The sequence below is a fragment of the Cariama cristata genome, unplaced genomic scaffold, assembly GCF_000690535.1.
Source record: "Cariama cristata isolate BGI_N322 unplaced genomic scaffold, ASM69053v1 scaffold3491, whole genome shotgun sequence".
In the NCBI taxonomy this organism is placed as follows: domain Eukaryota; kingdom Metazoa; phylum Chordata; class Aves; order Cariamiformes; family Cariamidae; genus Cariama; species Cariama cristata.
Window position 1 is genome coordinate 474 of NW_009599691.1, and position 10,005 is coordinate 10,478.

Consider the following 10,005-nt stretch of genomic DNA (forward strand, 5'->3'; position numbering starts at 1 on the left):
GAGGGACGTTTCCGGCTCAACATCACCCTCAACCCCAGCGGTGAAGGAGCTTTTTTGCATCTGGTTTCCCGGGGTGGGTTGGACCGAGAGGCCACCCCCACCTACCAGCTGTTGGTGCAAGTGGAGGACAAGGGTGAGCCCCGTCGGCGCGGATACCTTCAGGTCAACGTCACCGTCCAGGACATCAATGACAACCCACCCATCTTCAGCCAGACTCTTTACCAGGCACGAGTGCCTGAGGATGCGCCTGTTGGGGCCAGTGTTCTCCAGGTTGCTGCAGCTGATGCTGATGAAGGCACCAATGCTGACATCCGCTACCGCCTGGAAGGAGGTGATGGCGGCGGTGGTGGTGGGGAGGGGGCTGGCGGCCTCCCATTTGAGGTGGACCCTGAGAGTGGAGTGATTCGCATCCGGGAGCGCTTGGACTACGAGATGAGACAGCAGTACTCGCTGACGGTGCAGGCCATGGACCGAGGGGTGCCAGCGCTGAGTGGCCGGGCTGAGGCCCTCATCCGCCTGCTCGACGTCAATGACAATGAGCCCCGGGTGAAGTTTCGCTATTTCCCAGCCACCTCCCGCTTTGCCTCTGTGGACGAGAACGCAGCCCCTGGCACGGTGGTGGCCCTGCTGACGGTGAGTGATGCCGACTCCCCCGCGGCCAACGGGAATATCTCCGTGTCGATCCTGGCGGGAAACGAGCAGCGGCACTTTGAGGTGCACAGCAGTAAGGTACCCAACCTCAGCCTTATAAAGGTAGCAGCTGCGTTGGACCGGGAGCGCATCCCGGCCTATAACCTTACGGTGGCAGTGGCGGATAACTACGGGGCCCCACCACCACCCTCGGGCTCCCCCACTTCTGCCCTTTCCCCCGACGGGACAGTGGCAGCTCCTGTGAGCCGTTCGTCAGTAGCTAGCCTGGTGATCTTTGTGAATGACATTAACGACCACCCCCCCGTCTTCGGGCAGTCGGTCTACAGGGTGAACATCAGTGAGGAGGTGCCCCTGGGCAGCTATGTGCGGGGCCTGAGTGCCACGGACCGTGACTCGGGCCTCAACGCCAACCTCAAATACAGCATCGTCTCGGGCAACGAGCTTGGCTGGTTTCGCATCAGCGAGCACAGCGGGCTAGTCACCACGGCCAGCCCGGAGGGCGACACGGCTGGGCATGCTGTGGGCACGTCCATCTCCAGCGGGCTGGACCGGGAGACTGCTTCTCAAGTGGTGCTCAACATCAGTGCTCGTGACCAAGGGGTGCAGCCCAAGTTTTCCTATGCACAGCTGGTGGTGACCATTCTGGATGTCAATGACAACAAACCTCGCTTCAGTCAACCGGAGGGCTACCAGGTGTCCCTGGCTGAGAACTCTCCATCAGGAACTGAGCTGCTGGTCCTGAGTGCCACAGATGGGGACCTGGGGGACAATGGGACTGTCCGCTTCTCCCTGCAGGAAGCTGAGCCGTCACCAGCAGCGGTTGGCCCCTCCTCAGTGACGCCTCGCCGGATCTTTCGCTTGGATCCGGTGTCAGGCAAGCTTAGCACCATCTCGCAGCTGGACCGGGAGGAGCAGGCTTACTTCTCCCTGCAGGTCCTGGCCGCTGATTTAGGCTCTCCTCCCCTTTCTTCAATAGCCCGAGTTAACGTGAGTCTCCTGGATGTGAATGACAATAGCCCTGTGTTCTACCCCGTTCAGTATTTTGCCCATATCCAAGAGAATGAGCCAGCCGGAACCTATGTGACCACAGTGTCTGCCACGGACCCTGATCTGGGACCCAATGGGACGGTCAAGTACAGCATCTCAGCTGGAGACACTTCCAGGTTTCAGGTCCATGGCCAAACAGGGGTCATCACAACGAAAATAGCCCTTGACAGGGAGGAGAAAACTGCTTACCAGTTGCAGATTGTGGCCACTGATGGTGGCCATCTTCAGTCGCAGAACCAAGCCATTGTCACCATCACTGTCTTGGACACCCAGGACAATCCACCGGTTTTCAGCCAGGGCACGTACAGTTTTGTTGTCTTTGAAAATGTTGCCCTAGGTTACCACGTAGGTACTGTTTTTGCTTCCACCATGGACCTCAATACCAACATCAGTTACCTTATTACGACAGGTGACCAACGGGGCATGTTTGCCATCAACAGAGTGACGGGGCAGATCACCACAGCCAGTATTATTGACAGGGAGGAGCAAGCATTTTACCAGCTGAAGGTGGTTGCTAGTGGTGGGGCGATAACTGGAGATGCTATCGTCAATATAACTGTCAAAGATTTAAATGACAATTCCCCACACTTTATTCACGCGGTGGAAAGTGTAAATGTGGTTGAAAACTGGAAAGCTGGGCATACCATATTCCAGGCCAAAGCTCTTGATCCTGATGAAGGTGTTAATGGCGTGGTCCTTTACAGCCTTAAGCAAAACCCAAAGGGCTTGTTTTCGATCAATGAACAAACAGGTGCCATAAGCTTAATAGGGCCACTGGACATAAACGCTGGCTCTTACCAGGTTGAAATCCTGGCCTCGGATATGGGGGTGCCGCAGCTGTCCTCTAACTTTATCCTGACCGTCTCTGTCCATGATGTAAATGATAACCCGCCTGTGTTTGACCAGCTTTCCTATGAAATTACTATTTTGGAGTCAGAGCCTGTGAATTCCAGGTTCTTTAAGGTGCAGGCTTCTGACAAGGACTCAGGAGTGAATGGTGAAATAGCTTATAGTATAATTGAAGGAAATACTGGGGACGCCTTTGGCATATTCCCAGATGGTCAGCTGTATATAAAAAGTGAACTGGACCGTGAACTTCAGGAAAGATATATTTTACTGGTTGTTGCCTCTGATAGAGCAGTAGAACCGCTCAATGCTACTGTGAATGTTACCGTAATTCTGGAGGATGTAAATGATAACAGGCCCCTGTTCAACAGTACCAACTATGTATTTTATTTCGAAGAGGAGCAGAGAGGTGGATCGTATGTAGGTAAAATAAATGCTGTAGATAAAGACTTTGGGCCAAATGGTGAAGTCAGGTATTCATTTGAGCATATGCAGCCAGATTTTGAGCTGAACACGGTAACTGGGGAAATAAGAAGCACTCATCAGTTTGACAGAGAAGCTCTTATGAGGCAAAGGGGAGCTGCGGTATTTAGTCTCACGGTAATAGCAACAGATCAGGGGTTGCCAAAGCCTCTAAAGGATCAGGCAACTGTACAAATCTACATGAAAGACATCAATGATAATGCTCCCAAATTTTTGAAAGATCTCTACCAAGCTACTATATCAGAACTGGCAGCAAATCTGACACAGGTTCTGAGAGTCTCTGCCTCAGATGTTGATGAAGGGGTTAATGGATTGATTCACTACTCTGTAATCAAGGGGAATGAAGAAAACCAGTTTGCAATAGATAGTAGCACAGGCCAAGTGACCTTAGTAGGCAAACTAGATCATGAAGCTAGTGCGTCATATTCGCTTGTCATCCAAGCGGTAGACTCTGGAGCGGTTTCCCTAAGTTCAACTTGCATGTTGAGTATTGATGTATTGGATGAAAATGACAACAGTCCTTCCTTCCCTAAATCAACCTTGTTAGTGGATGTCTTGGAAAATATGAGAGTTGGTGAACTTGTGTCGTCTGTCACTGCCACTGATTCTGATTCAGGTGACAATGCTGACCTCCACTATAGCATTACGGGGACAAACAATCACGGGACCTTTAGCATCAGTCCCAACACCGGTAGTATTTTTCTGGCAAAGAAGCTGGACTTTGAGACGCAATCTCTGTATAAGCTAAATATAACAGCAAAAGACCAAGGAAGGCCTCCACGGTCATCTACAATGTCAGTGGTAATACACGTTAGGGATTTCAATGACAACCCTCCTAATTTTCCTCCGGGGGACATCTTTAAATCTATTGTTGAGAACGTTCCTGTTGGTAGCTCTGTCATTTCTGTGACTGCTCATGATCCAGATGCAGATATTAATGGGCAGCTAACATATGCAATCATTCAACAGATGCCAAGAGGTAATCATTTCCGTATAGATGAAGTGAGAGGAACAATATTTACCAATGCTGAAATAGATCGTGAGTTTGCTAATCTCTTTGAGTTAACAGTGAAAGCCACCGATCAGGCTGTTCCTGTGGAGTCCAGACGATTTGCTTTGAAGAATGTGACCATTTTGGTGACGGATCAAAATGACAATGTTCCTGTGTTCATATCGCAAAATGCTCTTGCTGCTGACCCCTCGGTTGTGATCGGTTCGATCCTAACGACAATTATTGCTGCAGATCCTGACGAGGGTGCAAACGGAGAAGTGGAATATGAAATAGTCAATGGAGATACCGAAACCTTCATTGTGGATCGCTATAGCGGAGATTTAAGAGTAGCGTCAGCTTTGGTGCCTTCTCAGCTCATATACAATCTCATAGTTTCTGCCACGGATCTTGGCCCTGAAAGGAGAAAATCCACCACCGAGATGACTATAATTCTGCAAGGGGTTGATGGGCCCGTTTTCACTCAGCCGAAATACATAACCATCTTAAAAGAAGGTGAACCTATCGGGACAAACGTGATATCTATCGAAGCAGCGAGTCCGCGGGGCTCCGAAGCTCAGGTGGAATATTACATCGTGTCTGTCCGATGCGAAGATAAGAGTCTTGGGCGCCTCTTCACCATCGGGCGCCATACTGGTGTCATCCAGACCGCTGCCATTTTGGACAGGGAGCAAGGAGCACGTCTCTACTTGGTGGATGTTTATGCCATTGAGAAGTCGTCTGTTTTGCCCCGCACACAACGAGCAGAGGTAAAGCTTTTATTCAGTAATCATTTACCTGTTTGCTTTCTAAATGAGACATTTTGTGTATTTGTTGTTAGCTGTTTCACAGGCGGTACTGCACTGCAGAAGACCTGCAAGCTAAGTCTGCCGATTGATTAGTTAAAGATAACATTTCAATTAGTATACCTCAAACTGTTTTCCTCAAAGCCGCCTCCCTAGAAATTTGAGAGCACCTTAGGCATAGTGCTTAAATTTGGCTACCATAGGCACAATGTTTTGGCTAAATAAATTTTAGGCACTAAATACTTCAGGTGCTAAAAGCTTTAATCACGGGCATTTTGGAGTTTTGCATGTCTTCTCATTTTAGCAGTCATTGCTTATTTTAAGTCTCTCTATTCCCATGTGAATTATAACTGAACCTCTCTCATTACAGTCGTCATGTCGGTATTTGTCTGAGAACTGGCTGGTAGGGCATTGCCCTTTGAACAGCTCATCCAGTGTCTCGAGTCTTGGATGTGCTTGGTGTCCCTGCCCGGTTAAGTCCCTCAGATAGGGGTTACTATTTTAGGTTACTACTTTACCCTCACTGATGTGTATGCAAATGGACTTGTTTCTCATCTTGGATGTGACAGAGGGTAAAAGTGTAACGCTTTAGCTGGCAGCTTTGCTTATCACAAAGCTATTTGTCGTCTTGTTGACTTGAAGGGTCTTTAAATGTTCTCTGCATGACTAGCTTGAGGAGCTTGGAAAACAGGTTTGAAACATCAGCTGTGAAGTGCAAATGTTTTATTTACTCTGTCTGGTAATTGAGCCACAGAGCAGATCCTTTACACCATTCTTGCCATCCTCTGTGGGAATACTGAGAAGCCTGGTGTGAAAGGGAGCCTTGAGTTTGTTTTAAGTTGCACCATCTTCTGCAGCTGCCTTCTGCAGTTCGTTTGGAGCCATTTAACTTGCAGTTCCTGGAGGTTTGGGGCTGACACTGCCGAGTGGGTCAACCAGCAGAGGATGCTGGTAGTGTGTAGCGGTTCAACCATTTTCCTTACCTCAATATTGCATGGCCCTGTGCATCCCAGGCGTTACCCCCAGGTATACCTCCTCTTGGGAATTATGTCTTAGTTTTGAGCCACCAAGGATACTGTGGTAGTTTGAGTTTTTTATTTTAGCAGATGTGGTATTTCTAAATCTTACTTGGCAGCTGAGGCTTTTTCTCTTCATAACCACTTTTTTTTGTTGTTGTTTTACTGTAGTTTAAGTATGATCTGTGTAGGTACGTAACCTACTGTCCTATACTGGCAGTAATGCCGATGCTCTGGAAAGTAATTGTTAGGCAGGGAGTGTGAGCACTGTTCAAACTCAAAGATTTCTTAGCACGTATGAGAGAGCTCATCTTAGTGTGTGTGCTGTTGATTATCGTGTTTTGAAGAGCAGTAGTGTATTGGAAAATGACCTGTTCTAGTCATGCTGCTGTTTTAGATAATTCATGGTACTTTTATGAGAAGATTCCTGTTATAGGTCTTTGTACACCTGCTAATAATTTATAAAAGATTAAACCTTTGTCACTTTTTCTTTTATTATTATTATGTGTATTTTTGTCTCGATGGACAGTTGTGTTGAAGGTTAAACCTTTCTCAGTAGGTATCTGTATTACAATCCTTCAACTTTGGGTCTGCCCTCATGACCGAAGAGTTTCTTGACTGAAAGAGGACTTGTAGGAGACCCTATGGTTGCAATAGTCTCGCACGTTGTAAAAGTATTTAATACGAAGATTTTGGTGAGCAGGAAACAGAACAACCATTGACACTTTAAACAAATTTTACATTGTTGAATACAAACAACTCCTGAAATCAAACGCAAATATTTTGTTCTGTAAAGAGCGTTGAAAGCAATAGTTGGGAGCTAGGATTTCCTATTACTGGTTGTATCTTTACAGCTTCTAAAATGCTTCTTCTCCCAAATGTAAATAGCTTACTGTGCTTCTTTAGAAATATAATATAAATTATAATCAGCTATCAACTTTAAAAAAAACATAACCATATGCAGTCTTTCTCTTGACTGATTGAATTTCTCTGGAATGGCTTTTGCTGTCCTAGACTTGAACAAGAAGTACTACAGTGACATCCTTTGTGCAAGCTGACTGTCAGTGGGTAGTGAATAAGCAGTGCAGCTCTCTTCCATGTTGTTTTTGGATGGCAACTTTTTTTGGTTTTGGTTTGATGTATGCAGTGCACACAGTTTGGTCTCAGAGTTTGCTGCCAATCTTCTTTCACAAAAAACCAGCCAGTACCCAAGTATGTGAACGCTCTCACTTATCTTCGGAAATGCACCTTAAAGCACGCTCGTGCTAAAGTCTTTGTGCATCAAATGTGTAATTCAGAAAGTTTAATGGTTTAGTCCTGGGTTTTAAGGTGATAGCTTGAGTGGTGGTATAACCAGAACACTGATGAGGGACAATGAATGCATGTGAACCTGTAGAATATCTAAAGCCACAAAACTTAAGTGATCTTTCATCCATAATATCTTCAACATTTTTTAGTATATACATGGCAAGATGAAAGTTCGACTGATTTTAGATTTCCTCTTAAGTTGTAAAGCATTGGTGCAGGTGTGCAGACAAAGCCTAATAGGTATGGTACCACTATACCTAACAGCTTTCTGCTGTACAGATAAGGTGGATAAAAGTTTTGTTTGTATTCTGTTTTTTGTTTGTTTGTTGGTTTTGTGAGGAAAAAGCTTGAGTGTTGTGTATTTTCTTTCTTCCTTCTCTTATGACAAGTATGTTGGGGTTTGCTTCTGAATATGGTTAAAGAAAAGGGAAAAAACAGTAAAAGGATGTGCTTAACTTCTACATTCTTCTTCACCGCCTTCTATGCCTTCTGCCCTGATGCCAGACATCATCTTAATTGCGCCGTAACGTGCGAGTGAACCACTGAGCACTCGGAGCCGCCCAGTGTTAAACCTGCTGGCTGAGATTGATGAAGAGAGCAGCAGTAGTGAGAAAGTTAATAGATCTTTTATCTAATGCAGACTTTAGGAATGGTTTGGGGTGGCAGGTACCTGGTGTGAAATAGAGATATTTACAGCTTTGAAACAGTGACTAGGCTTTGTCTAGCTGGCAGGCAGTATAAAAGAAGAGCAGGCTTGCATGAAACCACTTACTCTAGAAGCGAATAAATCCTTGTCCTTGGGAAATGGTGTGATTTTCCCCCCCCTCCCCCCCCCCAAATTCTGTCACTAAACCCTACTTTCTTTCTTTTTTTTTTTAAATATATAATACCAACTATATTGAAAAGATCCACCCAGTGCTCCAACTGAAAACATCTCTTTCCAGTCTTTCTCATCCATCCCTGGGGTTTGCCCTATAGGATCAGACTATAGATCCACTGATCCACTGATTGCATAGCTACCGGGGTTGTATGTAAGCCCTTTCTGAAGAGAGGGTCCAAGGGAAGAGCTCTATAATGGCAGGGGGATCCCCTTCTGAACCCAAAGCAGCTGATATGCCTTGAAACTGAAGGGTTACATTATATTTTCAGGAAAGCAACAGCAAAGAGTTTAGGAAACAAAGAACAGTTTACTTACAGTTTGTGGATTATTTTTCTTAGCACTAGGTTTCATATTTGTGTACGTTTCTGTGTTTGTTATTAGTGTGTGGAGAGGAAGAGGGGGAAGTGCAAGTTGTAAGGTAAAGCTTCACACTCGAAGCATCAAATACTTTGACATTTGTGAAGAGAACCCAAGTACTTGTTCCATTGCATTTTACAGCTAAGTGGTGTAATTTTGGGTAGTTGTTATTGAATTTGAAAGCTTTTTTTTTAATTTTGGACTTTTAGACTATTTCTGTGTCATTTACAGTGGCAAACCAGATAATTTGAAGTTGTATGAATGTGTTCTGTGATCAGTCCTAGGTTTTTCCCTCTTGTATGAATCATTAGGCATTGCACTGTCCTTCTCAGTAAGAAAAAAATAATGTAGGTGTCCTGAAGGGAGTCCTTCTGTTACCCATTTTACACCTTTTTTTATGTGTTTCTGCTGAAAGAAAAAACTCAGCAATAGCTTAGCTCCTTTCTCTTGGCTCTCCAACATAAATTCTCTTTTAGCCTCTTCAGGCAGGGCTGAGAGTTTCACCATCATGATGTTATATTTAATATGGAATGACTAATGCGTATTGGCATCACTTGAAGACCATGTGACTTTATTCAATCCTGCCTCCTGAAACAATGATCATATGCTGTGAGATACTTTGGGTGGTCATATGTTGTCCCCCGTTTCTCGGCTGGTAGTAATAATAGGGACCCAGGGACAATACCTCATCCTCTGTGCTGTGTTACTAGGGATTAAATGGAATTAGAGAGGATCTCTAGTTTGCATGTTTAACCCTTCAGTGGATGGCTACCTTGAAAGGAGCAGTGGGTTTGCTAGGGACCAGTGGTGCGAGCATGTATATCATGTATGACAAATGAGAGGGGTAACAGTTTGGGAGGTGAACTACTTGTTCAGTTCAACGTCTTTCACGTACTTTAAATAGAGCCGTCGTTTCCAACAAAGGGAGAGAAGGGTATGAATGAGGAAAGTGTATAAACTTTAAATGAAAGATTTAGTGATGGCATTGATTTGGAAATGGAAGTGCTTGGAGAGGCAGATAGATGGTCTTAGTAGCACTTTTTACCTGTGAATGTTAACATGCCCTCAGAAGAGGGGTGATTGTCTGCTTTTTCAGTCAGGGAAACATGTGGTGCTGAGTTTTCTTTTGCATTTGTACATTCGTAGTTGCTGCTTGTGCTACGTTTAATGACTGGCACTACTGGAAAGCTTGGACTTCCAAGTTGGGGAGGGCTTTTATCTCCCAAATCCGTAGCCTAGGAAAAAAAGTGTTCTTTCTTTGATCAGGCAAGGTATGTGGATTTTAGGCAATGCTTACTGCTGGCATAGTAAAGATCTGGAAATTAACGAAGACATGCAGATTGAATGGCCCTCTCCTCTTGGAAGGAAAATCATAGGACACTTCACCTTGACTCAGTGTGAACTGCAGCCGTGGCCATAAAACTATGATTGCGTGATGTAACTAATTTATGTGGAGCTTTTTAACTCTGCCCAGCCTAGGTCCTGTGGCTTAGCTAGCCCTGTGTCACTCCTGCTCCCCGCAGGTCCTCGCTGGACCTAGGAACAAGATGGAGGTACTCAAACTGTTTCCTCCATTGCACATATCTGGTGCAGAGCTCCAGAAACCTGGACTAAGAAAGGGAA

At 45.4% G+C, this 10,005-nt stretch overlaps 1 protein-coding gene across 1 annotated transcript in view; it reads left to right on the forward strand.

Annotated features, from left to right (window-relative positions):
- The window catches only part of FAT4 (FAT atypical cadherin 4), a gene marked incomplete at both ends in the record, with an annotated part of 121,093 nt that overhangs the window by 468 nt on the left and 110,620 nt on the right, over nt 1–10,005 (forward strand). The window contains one exon of the mRNA XM_009709765.1: nt 4–4,785. Coding sequence (XP_009708067.1) covers nt 4–4,785 — 4,782 coding nt within the window. The remainder of the gene's footprint in view (nt 1–3; nt 4,786–10,005) is intronic.